The following is an 18782-nucleotide window of genomic DNA, read 5'->3' on the forward strand; positions in this document are numbered from 1 at the left end:
CAACACCAGCTGTGCAGTTACAGGTAGGTAGCCGTGTTGGTCTGAGTCGAAGCAAAATAAAAAAATTCCTTCAGTAGCACCTTAAAGACCAACTAAGTTTATATTTTGGTATGAGCTTTCGTGTGCATGCACACTTCTTCAGATACACCAGCTGTGCAGTTAGATACTTTTACACTTTGGGGACATAATGCTCTCTCTCTCTCTCTCTCACACACACACACACACACTCACACACACACACACTCACACACCTGCTTTAGGTGGTAATATGTATTCAGAGGGCCAGCCCTACCATTAGGCAAAGTGAGGAGAATGCTGTTGGGGAGCAACAGCAGCTCCCTGGTTGTTCATCTTAAGCTCTAGGACCATCCTCCAGTGTATATGCTACATGGCCTTCCCTGCACTGAGCTGCTGTCTTCAGGTGCTGTGTGGAGGACACTATCCTGACACCAGTGCTGAAGATTCAGCAGCCAGGCTAGTCAACTTCTCAACACGAGAGAGGCCCTTATGTTGTCCTTTGCCTCAGGTGGCAAAACAACTTGGGCCAACCCTGCATTGGGGCCCCTCTTGCTCATTGCAGAAGAGCGTTAGAAGGGCCCTGCTTGGATCAGGCCCAAGGCCCAGCTTCTCCATCATCCTGTTCTGACAGTGGCCAGGCATATGTCTGTGGGAAATGGAGATGATACGCAGTTGCGATGGCTAGTGCTAGCCATTATCTGCCATGAATTAGTCCAATCCTCTTTTGAGCTAGCGGCCATCACTACCTCTAGCGGGAGCAATTTCCAGAGTTTTGATGTGCTGGGTGACAATAATTATTCCCCATCTCCTCCTTTCCCTCCAATCTCATTTGGCTCCCCGCTGTAGGTTGGTAGCTGTGCCAGCCGGGAGCTTGCATTCCTATTGGTTGGCATCTCCCCCCCCCCCCGTTTGTGTGTGTGTCTGTGTGTGCGCGCGTGTGTGCGCGTGTACACGCGGCGGTGATGTATCTGCGAAGACAAGAGCGGAGCAGAGAGAAAGGGAGGGAGGAGTGGAGAGGGAAACGGGTGCAACGGCTGCATGCACGTTAGAGGAATGGCTGTTTGGGGATAGATCTTTCCTACCAGCCCCAAATCGAAAGATCCGCAGGCGGCTGTAACCCGGGAGCCTCTGCGCCGCCGAAAGGGAGTCGAAAAGGGACCCATTGGCGGATCCAGGCGCAGGCTGCGGAGAGGGCGCCTTGCACGCCACCGCGGATACCGGCGAGACCATGACGGCGGGAGCGCGGAGCAAGGCGCTGCCGCCTCGGGATTAGAGCCCACGCGGACGCGGCCGGTCGCTTTGCGCGAGCGGGAAAGCAGAGCCTCCGCCGCCGGGAAGGCGCCCCGCCGGCCGGGCTGCTCGCCTGGGGCCCCTGCGAGGCTGGAGGATGGGCTGGCGCCTGGGGCTCGGCGGCGCCGGCGCTCCGCTGCTGCTGCTGTTGCTCCTGGCCGGGCCGGGCAGCGGCGGCCGAAAGTACCCCAAGCGCAAGTGCCCGGGGGGCTGCACCTGCTTCAAGGACACGGCCATCTGCGAGAGGGTCAAGGAGATCCCACGAGACCTGCCCCAAAACCTCTTCTCCCTGTAAGCAGCCTTCTCTCCGGGGTGCGGGTGCGGGGATTGGAGGCGGTCTTGGGGAATGTCGCCCCCCCCCCCTCCATGCTGAAATCCCGCTTCCCTTTCCCTTACACGCAGGCCGAATACATGCATATCCTCCAGCACCCCTTGCTTGGAGAAGGTGGGCAGCAGGGGGTTAAAAAGGAGGTGATATGTAGGTAGATAGATAGATAGATAGATATAATTTGCTTAAATTTACACTTGATTCGGGGTGGCTCCGGTTCATTGAGAAGGGGCTGAGCAGGGCTAGGGGGTTCATCTCCTAAAAGTTTGGATTGAATAATTTAGAAGAGGGGGTGCTATCTACAGACCCCCTTGACTCCCCCACCCTCTCAATTTCACCTGGTTTCCCTGCCCCACCAGCCTTCGAAAAACAGCCCCTTAAGGATGGGTGAGGGACTCTCCCAAAAAGAAAGGTGAATGGCTCTCTCTTTTTTTCCTTTTTAAACTGCCCTCTCCTCCCCACATCGGAACCCTGGACATGGGGCTGGCGGCACCGTGGGGAGGGTTATTGCCTGGAAGAATCAGCAACCAGCCCTTGGGGTGTGCTCACCACCACCACCACCCTCCATTTCCCTCCCCGCCAATAGTTCTGGCTGGATGTCAGTTTTCCTGCTTGGCATCGTTTAGCATATTTATTCATTTCTAATTGCAAGATGATTTTTGGCAGCATGTAAAGGTGGATGCCCAGCTTCTTCCCTCCCCACATGGCTGTATGGTGCAGTGATGGTGGATCCTTGGCGGTTAGCTGTGGGGAATCTGGAAGGTTTCGGGGACCCAGCGCTTTGAACCGTGTGGGGGAGAAGAATCATCTCCTTCCCAAATTGTACTGGATTGGCGAGCCCAAGAATGTGCCCTCAGGGCCGTAGATCCCTTGCCTGTTCCCTAGAGCAACACCTCTAGGGGATGCTACACAGCCCGGCTGCTACCTCCAGCGGTGGCATCCAAACATCAGGACAAGAGTCTATCCTAGTATCTGAAGAAGTGTGCATGCACACGAAAGCTCATACCAATAACAAACTTAGCTGGTCTCTAAGGTGCTACTGGAAGGAATTTTTTTAAAAAATTGTTTAGTCTATCCTAGGTGTGCCTCAAGCGCCCCCCCCCCCCATGGACTGGAGAGATAACTTGCAGGTGAAAACATCTGCAGATCTCTCAGGGATTGCTCTGCTGTTGCAGAGATGCAGGCATGCAGCTCCCTGGAGACCCTTGGAAGTGAGTACAGGAACCATAGGTTGAAAAGCAATGTGTACTCCAGGAAAGCTTAGAGACATTCCACAGTAACACACTATCACTCTAGCTGCAGCATAAAAAACAGAGGCGGATTTCAGCTCAGCTCTCTCTGTGCAGCAATGAAGGGTTTTTTTAATGGGTGGTGGTGGGAAGATGGCAACGTTTGGGCTTTGAAAGGCTGATTTTTTGGAGTTCTGTGGTCAGGATGCTTCGGGGTTTGAGCTCCTTCAAGTCTGGGCAGGCTTAGTTTGGGGCTGACTGTGCCATCCTTCATGGGGCTTGCTGGTGCTGCCAGGCTCTCTGCAGCTGACATCTTTCCTCACATCATCCACTTTCCACCCCCCCCCTCCTTTCTCTTTCCTCCCTCTCTCGCTCCTTCCTCTCTCTGCAGGTCTCTAATTCGCTCAGGATTCACCGAGATCTTAGCTGGCAGCTTTCAACAGGTGCCATCTCTCCAGCTGCTGTAAGGATTCCTGACACCTCGGTTGTGAGTGGTGTGTGTGGATAGACAATGCCTGGCATGCCTTTTGTTTTCTCCATGCGTGTGAGCCACATGAGAAGCTGCTCCTGTAAACCTCCCTTTCAGCCTGTGTGTCTCCCAGTTACGGTGAATCTCCTTAGGTTGATTTGTAATATTTCACTGCCTCTTGATTTGTTCGAGTGGATATGCACAGAGCAGCTGTGGGGAACCTTTGGCCCTCCAGATGTGACTGAGCTACAGCTGCCATCATCCCTGACCATGCTTGCTGTGTCTGATTGGAGTTGGCCTCTTGGGCTTGCCAATCAGAAGGTCGGCGGTTCGAATCCCCAAGACGGGGTGAGCTCCCGTTGCTCTGTCCCAGCTCCTGCCAACCTAGCAGTTTGAAAGCACACCAGTGCAAGTAGATAAATAGGTACCGCTGCGGCGGGAAGGCAAACGGCGTTTCCGTGCTCTCTGGTTTCCATCACAATGTTCAGTTGAGCCAGAAGCTCAATTTGTCTGTGGACAAATGCCGGCTCCCTCAGCCCGAAAGCAAGATGAGCACTGCAACCCCATACTTGCCCATAGTTCAGCCACATCTGGTGGCCCAAACGTTCTCCAGAAGTATGTGAATCTATCCACCAAGCTGTCTTCTCTAGCCCAACCTGGTGGCCTGCAAATGTTTTGGGCTCCATCATCCCTAACCATTGGCCATGGTGGATTGGGGCTGATGGGAGTTAGAGTCCAACAACATTTGGAGGACAACAGGTTTGGAAGGCTGGTTTAGTCAATTTGTCAGTTAGAAAGGTCATTGGAAAGCAGTAAAAGGTGCTCAGGGAATTTGTTATACACATTTTTATTTTTATACAAGTAACATTGCAAAAGAGGCATTCCCTTCAGTGTAAGAGACATCAGGCAGAATGCCTCTCCAAAAACAATGTCTGTTGCAATTTTAAAAAATGCTTCTCTTTGGAACAAACATTATCTTTCTGCAAATTAATGCAGATTTCATCAACTCATCAATCAGTTAATTGGCTTAAACTTGAACCATTAATCAACAATAGCAGCCCTGAAATTGATCTGCCTTATCAGTGACTGTTTGCAGATGCTCCTGTGAGTGTGGATTTCAGGAGGGAACTTGTACCCTTTCACGAGATCGGGATTGTGGGTTAGTGCCGACACTTGATTTTGCGGTACATGTGATGGTGTCCGTTGGGTGTGTCTGTTTGTGCCCCCCCCGTGAGCATGTCTTTCTCACATCTGTGCAATTGTATTTGTACATATTCACGGAGACTTGCTTGTGCCCTACTTCTGCTTAAGGGGTGGGTGAGAGAATCTCACGCACCGCAAGCAGAGCCAAGTGGGATGGAAATAGTGAGTAGAGGCCTTCATTCCAATCTGCAGTGGTGCAGGGTGGAGGAAGCTTCTCATTGGCATGGTGGCAGTGCTTAAGATAGAGGGGGGGTACTCATATGAATCCAGAACCTTAGTTCTGGAAGCTCCCTAACTGCAGGTGTGTGGATAGAAATGGCCCACACATGTTCTACAGAGAAATGCATGTTCTGCGCATGCTCCAAGTCACTGTTTTCTCTGTCATTCTGTCACATTTTCCAACCTTGGTCCCTTGGGTTGAAGAACAGATTTGTTTGGGGGCCAAAACACTGCTGAGCCTTGGATGTAGCCTGGGGCAGATGCCACCCCCAATCAAGTAAAACAATAGAAATACTTAACTAACTGACCAATCACTTCGGTTCTGCCCCCCCCCCCAAAGTCTCGCCCCCACAATAGAAATCCTGGCTATGCCCATGTGCTGAGCTCTAGCTAATGACAAGAGCGGGGGGGGGGCTGGCTGGTGCAGGATGCTCTGGCATAACACTGGGCACCCCACTAGATCTCTCCATTACAGCTAAGGGGTGATTGGTAGGCCACTTTCCTTCCTGATGACCTTCCTCCCAGCTGCGGGTAGACCAAGGTCTTGGTACTAGTGGGATAGCTCCCCACTGAGTCCTCATTCACCCACCATATGAACACCAGATTGTGAGTGTGCTTTAACTCTATTGTATGGCAGCGAGTAAACCTTGTTACCATGCCCTCCCAAACCTAGAGGGCACCTTGATGCAAGATGCAGCTCTTTGGGATGCAAGCCCTGCTCCCTGTCTTCCATCCCAGACTTGGTTACCGTCCCCGCCGTATGCCCCAGTGTCTGACCTGCCTGCTTCTTCCCCCAATCCCCCAACCCCTAGCTTGATCACTTACAACTCCCTGGAACTGATCGGGGACGACGCCTTTGTGGGACTCATACACCTGGAGTACTTGTGAGTGTGCAAGGGGGGGCATCAGGGGAGGGTTGGGGGCAGCCATGCGCGTTGGGGGTGGGGTGGAGTGGGGTGAGGCATAAATGACCCAGGAGGGTAAGGCGTTGGGTTGGATATTTGGGGCGAGGTTGAGTCACTTTAGGAGGTGAATCCATATTAAAAGAGGACAGGCAACTTATTAAAGATCTTCCTAGTCGACTAATCTCCTAGGTTTTAATTTTTTTTAACTTAATCTTGGCTTAACTTTAGTTACACTTCCATAGACCACATAGGTGAATTTTTTGAAAGGAAACATGTTGTTTTAAATGTGCATAATGGTCTGATTTAATAAATTAATAGAAATTATGCATATTTACATAAATAATATAAGGCTAATTAAACAATCTCTATGACCTTTTAAACTGGGGGTGGGGCGCATTGGTTTTGTTTGTTGTTATGGTATGTATTTATGTGCTTTTATATTGTAAACTGCCCTTTGATCTTCGGATGAAGGGTTGTATAGAAACTTAATATAATAATAATAATAATAATAATAATAATAATAATAATAATAATAGTGAAAGATAGGTTTGCAACCTCTTTCGGCTAGTTCAGATGTGACACCAAACCAGATGTGGTACCAAGAACCGTGTAAATGAGCCTCTGTGCTTGCACATTCGTTACACCTTCCACACTGCTCCTCACACTCTCTGGTTTCCTTCTGATGTAGCAGAAATCCACAGTTTGCTGTTACATCCGAACTGGGGAAACCATGAATTGCCTTAACAAACCAGGAATGCAAACCTGGTCCAAAACTGTGGTTTGTAGGAAAACTGTGGCTTACACCAAGCATGGATTGGTCTGGTTCAGGCCATTAAACTATAGTTTGCCACTAAGCCAGAAGCAAGAGAGGAATTCAGAGTGTGAGAGAGGTGAGATAGGAAGGTATGAGCCACTGTGCCTGGATCCAACACATACAGGTTTTATAGATAAGACTTGCTTCTAACCCCCTGCTCCATCCCTTGAAGCCATGAATATCACCATTAAACTTCTGAGACTGGCTACCTTGTTTCCCCTTTAGTTGTCCCTCCACTGCTGTCTTCCTCATTTGTGACTTAATTGTTCTTTCCACTTGCAGGTTCATTGAGCAAAACAGGCTCGAAGCAATCTCTAAGAACGCCTTCCGAGGTCTCAAGAACCTCCTCTACCTGTGAGTGATTTTTTTTTTGACCCACTCCTAATCCCAGTCTAGCCCTTATCACAGACCCAAACAACCTCACTTCCCAACATGGCATCCAGCTGCCCCACATCTCCATACTTGCCCTCTCCTTCTCTCCACCTTACACTTCCTTGCATTTCCCCCAAACACCAGATTTCCATATGATGTTGGATTCCAGCTCCCAGCATCCCCGGAACATTATCATCATCCCTCACTGCTCCCAACACCCCCAAATCCAACTCCCATCATTCCTGACCAGTAGCAAAAGGTCTTTTGCAGACCCTGTTGGTTCCTAAAACATATCCCCTTTATTTAAACTATGTTTCCTTCCCTTCCACCGCAATGTTCTCTTTCCCCAGCCCTGCAAACTAAGGATGTGTACGTCGCCTTCCTTCTAAGTGTCTCACCGCCTTTCTCTTGCCCACAGGAATTTGGCTAACAATAACTTGCAGACCTTACCAAGGAACCTGTTCCAGGGATTAGATGCTTTGACTTCAGTGTGAGTGTGGGGCTAGGGGGGAGGAGGGTTGTGGGTATGGAGCACATGGGGGATGTAGGGCGCTTTCAGGCAGTCACTAATTTTGGGTGGGATTCAGTCGCTTCCTGGCAAATTCAGGTTGCCACCATTAGAGTTGGTTGGGTGGCCTTGTGCTATTAACCCCCTTCCCTCAAAAGATCAGACGTCTTGCCATAATAAAAGTGAGGGAGAAATGCATGAGAAAGCACAGGACAATATTTGCTTTGGCACAAGGTCATCTAACCTCCTCACAAACAAGTCAGAAGGAATGCTCTTGAAATAGCTAACGTTGTCTAACAGCTTAACATGAGTCGACAGTGTGATGCAGCAGCAAAAAACAAAACAAAACCCCTAATGCTGTACTTCATCATCAGAAGTATAGGGAAGTCATATTCTGCCTTGGTCAGACCACGCCTGGAGTATTGTGTCCAGTTCTGGGCGCCACAATTTTAAAAGGGTATTGACAAGCTGGAATGTATGCAGAGGAGGGTGACCAAGAAGATCGAGAGTCTGGAAACCAAGCCTTATGAGGAATGGTTGAAGGAGCTGGGTATGTTTAGTCTGGATAAGAGGAAATACGATAGGTATCTTCAAATACCTCAAGGACTGTCATATGGAAGATGGAACAATCTTGTTTGCTCCTGCTCCGGACAGTGGCTTCACGTTAGTGTACAAGAAAGGAGATTCCGACTGAACATTAGGAAGAACTTTCTGACAGTCTCCTTCCTTGGAGGTTTTAAAGCAAAGGTTGGATGGCCATCTGCCACGGATGCAGGGGGTGGAATTCCATCTAAAACTACAATTCTTGGATTCAAAGTGCTCATGGTGATTCAGATACCTCTCTGCTGCTGGCAAGGAGTGCAGTCAAAAGCGCATTGGAGTCTCTTGCAAAGGAGAGCCAAAGGGGAGGACCTAATGTCACAAGCTCCGCATGGGTGGAGATTAATTTGCTCGGCTAATTGTGGGCCCAATTGCTGAAGCAGCGACAGTTTTCAAAACAGTGCCACCCTAAGCTATGTTCACCATCCTGACCTAATTACAAAAGGATGCAAAAGTTGACTATGCTGTAAGAGGGGAGGGAGCAAGGCTGGGGCAGGGAGGGGAAGAGAAGAGGGCAGGGATAGCCAACATGGTGCTCTTCAGAAGCTTTTGAATGGCAACTCCATAAAATTGTAGAATTGGAAGGGACCCTGAAGGTCATCTAGTCGAACCCTCAGCAATGCAGGAATCTAATCTAACAATGATAACACTGGCTGGCCCTAGGTCCACATTTCGGCTGCCCTCAGCCTAGTGCTGGTCCCAAAGTGGCTTCTCTCCCGGCAGGGACTTGCGGGGAAACGCTTTCCACTGCGACTGCAAACTCAAATGGCTGGTGGAGTGGCTCGGCGAGACCAACGCCCAGGTGGAGCCCATGGAGTGCCGGTCACCGCCGGAGCTGAACCGCACCAAAATCAGCGAGCTCCGCCCTGCAGGCTTCAACTGCATCACCACAGGTAGGTCATCGCTTTCTCCCCTGTGCTCCGCCCCCCCCCCCCGGAAGAGGATCCCCACCACCACCTTCGCAGAGGCGGAGGAAGGGGGGCGGTGGAGGCGGCCCGGCCCGGGTGTCACCACAGGGTGTGTGTGACAGAATGACTCACTGCAGGGTCTGCAGCGTACTGGAGCCACGCACCTCTCCTGGGAGTGACGTGGTGGCTTGGGTGCCCGCAGGCTCCGCGCTACCCCAAACGGTCCACCCGCCGCCTCCCCCTCAACTGTAGGGTGGCTGAGTGGGAGGAGGCAGGCAGACTCCTTGGAGGCCCCGTGGAGCGTCCTGCCCTGGCTGGCCCCGCCCCACAGGTGCCCAATCAGCTTGCTCCACTGCTAATTTTGTAAACCACTTTTGGGTCTTGTCTGATGCAAAGCAGTATATAAAAACGCAAAATAAACAAGAAACCCCACCCGCTACAGTTCTTTTGGGATTCCCTGGCCTCTTATTCTAGCCCCTCCAGTCTGTTCTCTTCTGCCGCTCTCCTGTCATTGCTTTCACCAGGAGTGCCAGCTTGGCTCCGAGACCGTGGGTACTCTGAGCCATGGATCGTGCATGGCCCTGGCACCGAAATTTGTGGATGCGGGAATTTTATGGGTGCTCGGGCACCCAGGGCCCCAGGGAGTTGGCACCCATGGTTTTCACATATAGTAGGTGTGTGCTGATTGAGGAGTCAGGTTGCCCTCCCATCAGATGTCAAGGAGATGAAGAACTACACATCTTTTAGAAGACATCTGAAGGCAGCCCTGTATCAGGAAGTTTTTTATCTTTGACATTTTATTATGTTTTTACTTTATATTTTATATTTTGCTGGAAGCCGCCCAGCCAGATGGGTATGGTATAAATCAGGGGTGGCCAACTTCCAAGAGACAGTGATCTACTCACAGAGTTAAAAACTGGCAGTGATCTACCCCCTTTTTGGAGTTCAGGTCAAAGCTGATGAGCTCTTTTGCTTTTTTTTAGGAAGGAGGAAGACCCATTTGGGGGGGGGTTCAGGTTGAAATTGTTGAACTTTTTATAGGGAGGGAGGGGAAAGCCACGTTTTTTAGGGGTCCAGGGCAAAAATGTTGAGCTTCTTGGGGGCCCCCAGTGATCTACCACAGATGTCCAGTGATCTACTGGTAGATCACGATCTACCTGTTGGACGTGCCTGGTATAAATGATGTTGTTGTTGTTGTTGTTGTTGTTGTTGTTTGTTGTTTTCAGCTTCATCTTGCATTCCAGGCCCTGCTTGTGGGATTCTTAATGGCACCTGGTTTGGGATACTGGACTCAAATACTTGAGGGGTTTGCACCTCATGACGTTGGTGGACTCCAACTCCCATCAGCCCAGCCAGGATGGCCAGCAGTTAGGGATGATGGGATTTGTAGTCCAGGATTATCTGGAGAGTCACAGGTTCCTCACCCCTGAGATAAGCCTTTTGGTCTGATCTAGGATGACTCCTTTTATGGTTCTTAGGTTCTTCATGGGTGACAAACATGATCAAGATTATGCATGGTGTAGGGGGAAAGAGGATAGAGGAGAAGCATTTCTCCTTTCAAATCACTAGAACAGGGTTTCCCAAACTTGGGTCTCCAGCTGCTTTTGGATTACAGTTCCCATCATTCCAGGCCACTGGTCCTGTTAGCTTGGGATGATGGGAGTTGTAGTCCAAAAACAGCTGGAGACCCATGTTTGAGAAACCCTGCACCAGAAGTTGGGATTGTCCAATTGAATTTATGGGGCATCAGTGCAGGGCAGACCAAAGGAAACACTTTTGTCACCTGGTGGGATTTGCCACCATGAGATGTGGTGGCCATGGCTCTAGGTCAGGGGTGGCCACCTCCCAAGAGACTCTGATCTACTCACAGAGTTAAAAACTGGGAGTGATCTACCCCCTTTTGGAGAGATTAGAAAGAGTTCTGAGAGGCAGATAAAGAAAGGTGTCATTCAGCCCTTGTGCCTGAGGGTTTAAAAGCAGTACTGTAAATAAATACATTGAGCCTGTGATGTGGGTGGGTGGATGTTTAAGGCAAGCCTGGGGAACATGCCCTTATTGATTAATAGTGTTTCAGCCAGCTGAGTTGTCCCCACTCAGGACAGTTGAAACAAATAAAAGCAGAGGAGGTCCTTTCCTCTTCTAGTTCTAACCTCCACCCTCTTTCCTGCAGACCTTGTTCTCTTCGACACGCTACCTGAGCAGTCACTCTCGGTAGAAACCTTCATGAACAACAAGGAACAGAACTTGGTCATTGCCCAGCCCTTCACTGGACGCTGCAGCTTCTTGGAGTGGGACCACGTGGCTGGGAAATTCCGCACCTATGCTAGCATTAACGGTGAGCTATGCACACACTTCCTCTCCTGACTCTATCAGAGGCCCTGTCTTACATCCTGGGAGGCAGAAGAGCTTTAGCCCAGTGGTAGGGCATCGGCTTTACATGCCAAAGGTCCTTGGTTCAATCCCTGGCATCTCCAGGTAGGGCTGGGAAGGTTCCCTTACCAAAATCCCTGGAGAGCTGCTGTCAATCATCGCAGACAATCCTGGGCTAGATGGTCAGAAAGTAAAAGCGGTTTTCTGTGCTCCTTATTTGTGGGCAAGGTCAGCAACAATACATGAGTGTGGGAGAAAGCATGCAAAGAGTAGCTTGAGAGTCAATGTTTGTAGGAAGGCTCATTGTGTCCCAGGTGCAGCAAGGGAAGAACCTCCTCTGATGTAGCTGCTAGTGTTAAATAGGCTGGCTGGGGTTTGAGGTGTGAGGCCAGGGATGGCGAACCTGTTCACACACTCCCAGAAACTGTTGGACTCCAATTTCCATAAGCCCTTGCCTGCATGGCCAATGGTCAGACATGGTGAGAGTTGTAGCCCAGCAACATCTGGGGGAATGCAAGTTCCCTACCTGTGTTCTTTGGTTCACTTGTGTTTTTATCCTCTAAGAAACCGATTACAGTGGTACCTCTACTTACGAATAACTCTACTTACGAATGTTTCTACTTACGAATGGAGCTCCGTCCGCCATCTTGGATGGGTTTAGATAAGATTTTTTCTACTTACGAATTTTTAGATAGGGTTGTTTCGACTTACGAATTTTTTCTCCCAATGCAGTCCTATGGGATTCTATTTACATTTTTTTTCGACTTACGAATGTGCATTCGGAACACATTAAATTCGTAAGTAGAGGTACCACTGTAGATCATTAGGGATGGGCGCTATATCATCCAGTTTGAGATCCGTATCGTGATATAGGCTTCATAAATTTTGACTTGGCAATATATCGTGAATCATGATTTTTGTGTGTGTGTGTGTGCCATGCAAAAATCACAATGCGGGGGAAAACCGTGAAGCCAGCCAATGTCTTTACATAGCTCCATCCTTATTTCAGACATCGTGATATATAAATAGAGATAGACATAGAGATAGATAGATAAATAAATAAATAAATATATATAAATATATCACAATGTATATATTGTGGCAATATATCACGATGTTGAAAACCAGATATCGCCCAGCCCTAAAGATCATTCATGTTTCCCTTCTTTTGGAAGCCAGAGAAGACTTCCACGTCTCTGTAGTATGACACTGAACACTTGCCCTCTAGGGATGCCAGACTCAATAGAGGACAGGACTTCTGTACCTTTAATTGCCCTGCTCTCTTTTGAGTCTGGAAACCTTAAAGAGAAACCAGCAGACCCTTTGCTTGGAAATTAAACAAAGGGACTGCTGGTTTCTCTTTAAGGTTTCCAGACTCAAAAGAGAGCAGGGCAATTAAAGGCACAGAAGTCCTGTCCTCTATTGAGTCTGGCAACCCTATTGCCCACCCACCCGCCATTTTGTCTGTGTTCCATTGGGCCTGTTTCTCCATAGCTGCTGTTTCTTTCAACTGTAGCCTCTCTAACATCACGCAAAGGAGCAGGTCACCATTCGTTCTCTCCACACCGTCTCCACTTCCTAGGCTCGTCCACGGTGGTCTGCAAACCCCTGGTGATCGACGGCCACCTCTTTGTGGTCGTGGCTCAGCTGTTTGGAGGCTCGCACATCTACAAGCGGCATGAAGCGGCGGCGGGGGGCTTCGTGCACATGCAGGCCATCGACGGCTCCCGCATCCGGAAGCCCAACGACATTGAGGTCTTCCACGTGGAGGGAGACTGGTATTTCATCATGGCCGACAGCTCCAAGGCTGGCTCCACTACCCTGTATCGCTGGAACGGGCATGGCTTCTACTCGCATCAGTCTCTGCACGCCTGGTATCGCGACACAGATGCCGAGTTCCTGGAGATTGCTGGCAAACCCCACCTCATCTTGGCCAGCAGCTCTCAGCGCCCCGTTGTCTACCAGTGGAATAAGCAGCAGTTTGTCCGCCGCACGGACATCCCTGACATGGACGATGTCTATGCCGTCAAGCACTTCAAAGTCAAGGAGGATGTCTACGTTTGCCTGACCCGATTCCTTGGTGACTCCAAGGTGAGGCTGGCGGAATCGTCACCAAGTTCCAATTTGCTTCTCAGTAGGACAGGTGGGGGGGAATCTTTGGCCTTCCAGATGTTGCTACAGCTGCAATCCCCATCAGCCCCAGCAAAGCATGGGCATTGGCGGTTGTAGTTGAGCAATGCCTAGAGCAGGGTTTCCCAACCTTGGATCGCTCAAGCTGTTGTTGGACTACAACTCCCATCATCCCTAGCTAACAGGGCCCATGGTCAGGGATGATGGGAATTATGGTCTTAAAACAGCTGGAGACCTAAGTTTGGGTAACACTGGTTTAGACGGCCTGGGTTTCTTCATCCATGTAGTAGGGGAATGTGCTTATGCTCAGTGAAAAGGTGTTGAAGCTGTCCTTGGTCCACTCTCATTTACAGCACCGCATGTTTCTTAATGTTGAGGTGTGGTGGGTGTTGAACCTGGCAGCCTAGAGGTAAAGGAAGCCATGAGCAGGGAAGTAAATATGGAGTGTTCCTTAAGTCTGCTTTCAGACACATTAGGCTGCATTAATAGAACCACAGTTTCCAAGCCACGGCAAAGAAATAATGCCACTTATTCCACATTAACCAGACCTCATCTGATGTAAAGTGCCCATTTCTGGGTGCTGCACATTAAGAAATTAGCAGACAAATTGGTCGCGGTTCAGAGGAGGGCAGTGAAGGTGGTCCTGTGTTGAAGAAACTGAGTGTGTTTAGAATGGAGACTATGATATGGAAGCATCTTCAAACACCTGTAGCGCTTTATACAGAAAAGAACCAAGGGTGGTTCTTTATGCGAGGGAGTAAGGAGCTACCCAGGCACAAGGCCTACCCTTGACCCAATAAACCATGGCTTATCAGTCCAAAACCCATCAGTTCCCTACATGGCACGACCCAAACTTTAGTGACTAGTAAGAAATGAATTTGTTATCCTGTCCTGGTCCAAAGTACATCAATCACACAGTTCTTGGCTTAATTAGAAATAGGATATGATAATAAAATAATAATTATTTTAATTAATTAATAATTAATAATTAATACTAAATAATAATATTTATACCCCACCCATCTGGCTGGGTTTCCCCAGCCACTCTGGGCAGCTCCCAACAAAATATTAAAAATACAATAAAGCATCAAACATTAAAAGTTTCCCTAAACAGGGCTGTCTTCTAAAAGTCAGATAGTTGTTTATTTCCTTGACATCTGACGGGAGGGCATTCCACAGGGCAGGTGCCACTACCAAGAAGGCCTCACTTCTCGCAGTGAGGGAACTGCCAATAGGCCCTCGGAGCTGGACCTCAGTGTCCGTTGGGGGTGGAGATGCTCCTGCAGGTATCCTGGGCCGAGGCCGAGGATATCCAACCCTGTGTTGCACTTTGCTGGAGTCTCCATGTTCCCAAGGGCACCTGAGCTCACGTTGCTCTCTGCCACCCGCAGGTGATGCACTGGGATGGCTCCATGTTCCGAGATGTCCAGCAGATGCCTTCTCGTGGCTCCATGGTCTTTCAGCCGCTGAGCATCGCCGGTTACCGCTACGCCTTCCTAGGCAATGACTACTCCTTCAGCAAAGTGTACCTCTACGACCCCGTCACAGGGCTCTTCCAGCACTTCCAAGAGCTGAGCACCCAGGCCCCGCGCTCCTTTGCCCACCTCAGCATCGACAACCAGGACTTCCTCATCGCCTCCAGCTTCAAGGGCCAAACGCATATCTACCGGCATGTCATCAACGATCAGAGTGCCTGAGCCTGGCGGTGGTGGGGTTGGGGGTGTCAAGGATAAGAGGCAGCCACCATGGGGAGAGGAAGGGCAGGAGAGGAGACGGCCCCTGGAGGAAGTGCAGTGCCAGAGGCAACTACTAGGAAGGCAGTACAGGAAGCAAGACGCTGCTGAGAGTGCAATTCTCCAGCGGCAGAGAAGGGTGGAGAGGACTGGGTAACAGCTAGCCAGTGGGTGGAAGGCAGGCAAACTGAACAGCCACAATTCACTAGCATGTGAAAGTAATGGCAACGGGAACAGTCCACAGAATGCTTTTTAAAAAAACAAAAAACTGCTAGAACAAAGGATGCTGGAGATTGCAGGACCAAAAGCCCACAATGCTTTGCAGTGGGGCTAAACTGAGCATCTTCACAGATGGGGGCGTGCAGATTTGGAGAAGCAAACCTTGCTTTAAATCAATCCAAATTTTGTTCCTGGCCGTCGTCGTCGTCGCTCCCCCCCCCCAGCTTAAAGCATGGATGCTCTCCATTTAAATACCTTTTCTCCTCACTAACGTGAATGAAGGCTTGTGTTTTCCCTCCCCATGACAACTTTTATTGTCTTTTTTAAAAGGGTTCAGTGCAAACCATTACCTACCCCTTGCTTATTTTCTCTGCTTGCTTGTTGTTTTTACTACAAATTACTTCCCCTCCTTTTCAAATGCATGGTTGATTGTTTTTTAAATAAAATTTGTGCAATCCAGCAAAAGGTAAGCTGCAACCCTATACAGTGGTACCTCGGTTTGCAAACGCAATCCATTCCGCGGAGGCGTTCGCTTGCCGAAGGCACACTTCTGCACTTGCGTGCGCTACACAGATCACATCTGTGCATCCGACGCCGCGGAACCCGGATGTAAACACTTCCGGGTCCGCGGCGTTCATAAACAGAGGTTTTCGTGAATGGAGGTAGGCGTAAACCGAGGTTCCACTGTACAGTGGTACCTCGGTTTATGAACACAATTGGTTCCGGAAGTCTGTTCATAAACTGAAGCGAGCTTTCCCATTGAAAGTAATGGAAAGTGAATTAATCCGTTCCAGATGGGTCCGCAACCGAAAATTCGTAAACTGAGGTGTTCGTAAACCGAGGTTCCACTGTACCCACTTATCTGGGAGCATGACCCGTGGAACATCAATGGGACCTACATCTGGGTCTAGGATTGCACTATGTCTTTGAAATCCATGACATTTAATCGGCCGCTGCAAAGTCCCATTCTAGGTTTCCATTGAGACAAACTGCAGAATTCCATGTATAGTTCTATGGAAGCAAGTGTCAATGGCATTCAATGAGACACCTGCAATTATTGACTGCTGGGTTGCAACAAATGTGTTTTTAATGGCCATTTTCAGTCTTACGATTTTTTGAATACTTTTAGGCACTACAGGGTGTCTGGTTCTTAAAGCACAACTAAAGCACAAGCTTAGCTTTCAAGCACATGAGGTATCTTTGCTCCTCTTGATGTGGGTCAGGGGGAGAAAGCCAAGGGGGCACAGGGTAGGCTGACTCATTGATAGGATGGGTGAGCAGAGGAGACTAACAGAACTGGGAAAGGCTCCAGGGAGATCTGCCATGCATCTTAAGTACAGCATTTATCCTTTTACCTGTAAATAACCAGCATGTTGTTCAAATCCATCAACCTTCTTCCAGTAGTGGGCAGCACTGGGCTACAAGGAGTACATGCTCTTACTGGAATCGTGAGGCTATTGAGCTGGCATCACGTGGGCAGAGATTGTTTCTCCGACAAGAGGCAGACCGCCTTCTTCTTCTGTCTCCTATTCATGACGTGGGGTCCCACAACATACGAGCAATGTAAATAATAATAAAAAATAGTATATTGTTTGTGGGCTCATGAGTAGTATTGATTGCTGTGCGCCTGCTTCCCAACCGCAACAGGTGGGTTGTGCCAGAAATCATATCAAGGGGGGGGGGATGCCCAGCGCAACCATACTGTGCTGCCAGGTTTGTTGCATGCTAGACTCCATGGGAGGGACCCAGGTGGCGCTGTGGGCTAAACCACTGAGCCTAGGGCTTGCTGATCAGAAGGTCGGCGGTTCAAATCCCTGTGACGGGGTGAGCTCCCGTTGCTCGGTCCCAGCTCCTGCCAACCTAGCAGTTCGAAAGCACATCAAAATGCAAGTAGATAAATAGGAACCGCTACAGCGGGAAGGTAAACGGCATTTCCATGTGCTGCTCTGGTTTGCCAGAAGCGGCTTTGTCATGCTGGCCACATGACCTGGAAGCTATACGCCGGCTCCCTCGGCCAATAATGCGATATGAGCGCGCAACCCCAGAGTCGGTCACGACTGGACCTAATGGTCAGGGGTCCCTTTACCTTTAGACTCCATGGGGGGAGCGGGGGAGAAGTTACTCTCAAGAGAGTGCACTGCTGTGTTGCCACAGTTGCATTTTCCAGGAAACTTCCTGCAAGTTCAAGAACATGAGAGCCCTGCAGGATCAGGCCAAAGGCCCACCTAATCCCAATATTGTGTTCCCAAAGTGGCCAGCAAAATTCATTGGTTTCCAGCAGGACGTGAGCACAAAAACACCGTCCAATCATGATCCCTAGCCCCTGGCACTGGTGCCTCCGCTACTGGATACAGCAGGCATGCGAAACCTTTGGCCCTCCCCATGCTGCAGACTACAACTCGCATAATTCCTGGCTATGGATAGGCTCCCTGGGGCTGATGGGAGTTGCAGTTCGGCAACATCCGGAAGTCACTATGTTGGCTGGAGGATGTACAAAGCTAGAAGCAATTCTGAAATGGGAAGACATTTCCAGCAGACGCTTGCGTTTATTGGTATCGTGATTAACGTTCAAGGAGCAGTCGATACCTCAAGGTGGACCAAGATAAAAATAATAACCTTGGTTACGCAATTCCCAGATTCACAAATCTGCAGTTTCATCAACCCAAGGCTACACAACCCTTGACCAAACTGGACAGAGAATCCATCCACAAGGCATGCCAAAGTTGCTGACAGTGCCACTTCACTTACTTGTGCAAGATCCATTCGAGGCCATCTTTCTAGTGCTTCTGGACTTAATGCTTTGCAGGAATATACTTGCTTCCCAAGCCTTTGTATTCAAGGATTTAAGAACCGCAGAGGCGCATCCATAAATTGTCAAATGAAGAGAAATCAGCAGAGATCTACTATACAAAAATGTGAAGTCTGCAACCTGTGATGTTAGCATTGCTTTTCCTTCTACTGGGATCTCTCTCGTAGCCTCGCATGCATACAGGCAGCAATATAAAGGAGAGTTTGCTCTGTGCAACATGCCTTATTATTATTCACTTCATTTTTGGATAGCTATATCTTGCTTTTTAGGATAAAACCCTCCCAAAGCGGCTTACAGCTCAAAGCAATTAAGCCAGAGTACATCGCAGTAAGCAACATTTGGAAGCGCATCAGCTATAAACATTCAGCCAGCAGAAAAATCGTTCAAGAAATGCCTTGCAATTAAAAAACAAAAGTGCTTGGAACAAAAGTGTCCACAGACAGCAAGTGAGCGGGGGCTGGTGGAGATCCCAAGGAAGGAAATTTCAGAGGTGCCATTGGGCTGCCACTAAGAGACACGGTGCCTTGAGTGATGAACTACGAATCTGCAAAATGGTGAATTGTGTAACCCAGAAATGATTTCAGCTTCCAGACTCCATGCAGCTTGGAAGACACTAAAACAGGGGGAGGGGAACCTGAGGCCCTACAGAGGTGGCCCT

The 18782-nt window shown here is 49.3% G+C and overlaps 1 protein-coding gene across 2 annotated transcripts; it reads left to right on the forward strand.

Moving 5' to 3' along the window:
* The first annotated feature begins 972 nt into the window (after positions 1 to 972).
* Positions 973 to 16908, forward strand: LOC118086127 (leucine-rich glioma-inactivated protein 1). Of its 2 annotated transcripts, none has more exons than XM_035117407.3 (9): positions 973 to 1599; positions 3257 to 3328; positions 5569 to 5640; positions 6758 to 6829; positions 7266 to 7337; positions 8679 to 8848; positions 11034 to 11198; positions 12750 to 13324; positions 14755 to 16908. In XM_035117407.3, the coding sequence occupies exons 1-9, from the start codon at positions 1406 to 1408 to the stop codon at positions 15058 to 15060; spliced, it is 1698 nt and encodes a 565-aa protein (XP_034973298.2). In that variant the 5' UTR covers positions 973 to 1405; the 3' UTR covers positions 15061 to 16908. The 2 variants fall into 2 exon arrangements, with proteins under 2 accessions (XP_034973298.2, XP_034973299.2); XM_035117408.3 differs by having other exon boundaries at positions 12816 to 13324.
* The last annotated feature ends 1874 nt before the right edge of the window (positions 16909 to 18782 follow it).

The sequence above is a fragment of the Zootoca vivipara genome, chromosome 6 (assembly GCF_965207765.1).
Source record: "Zootoca vivipara chromosome 6, rZooViv2.hap1.1, whole genome shotgun sequence".
Lineage (NCBI taxonomy): Eukaryota > Metazoa > Chordata > Lepidosauria > Squamata > Lacertidae > Zootoca > Zootoca vivipara.

Bases quoted from the DNA above. Each gene is read 5' to 3' on its own strand.
- LOC118086127 (XM_035117407.3), top strand. From the start codon at position 1,406: ATGGGCTGGCGCCTGGGGCTCGGCGGCGCCGGCGCTCCGCTGCTGCTG. The intron at 3,329-5,568 runs GTAAGGATTCCT...CCCAACCCCTAG, and splicing joins GTGCCATCTCTCCAGCTGCT to CTTGATCACTTACAACTCCC. The intron at 11,199-12,749 runs GTGAGCTATGCA...TTTCAACTGTAG, and splicing joins CACCTATGCTAGCATTAACG to CCTCTCTAACATCACGCAAA.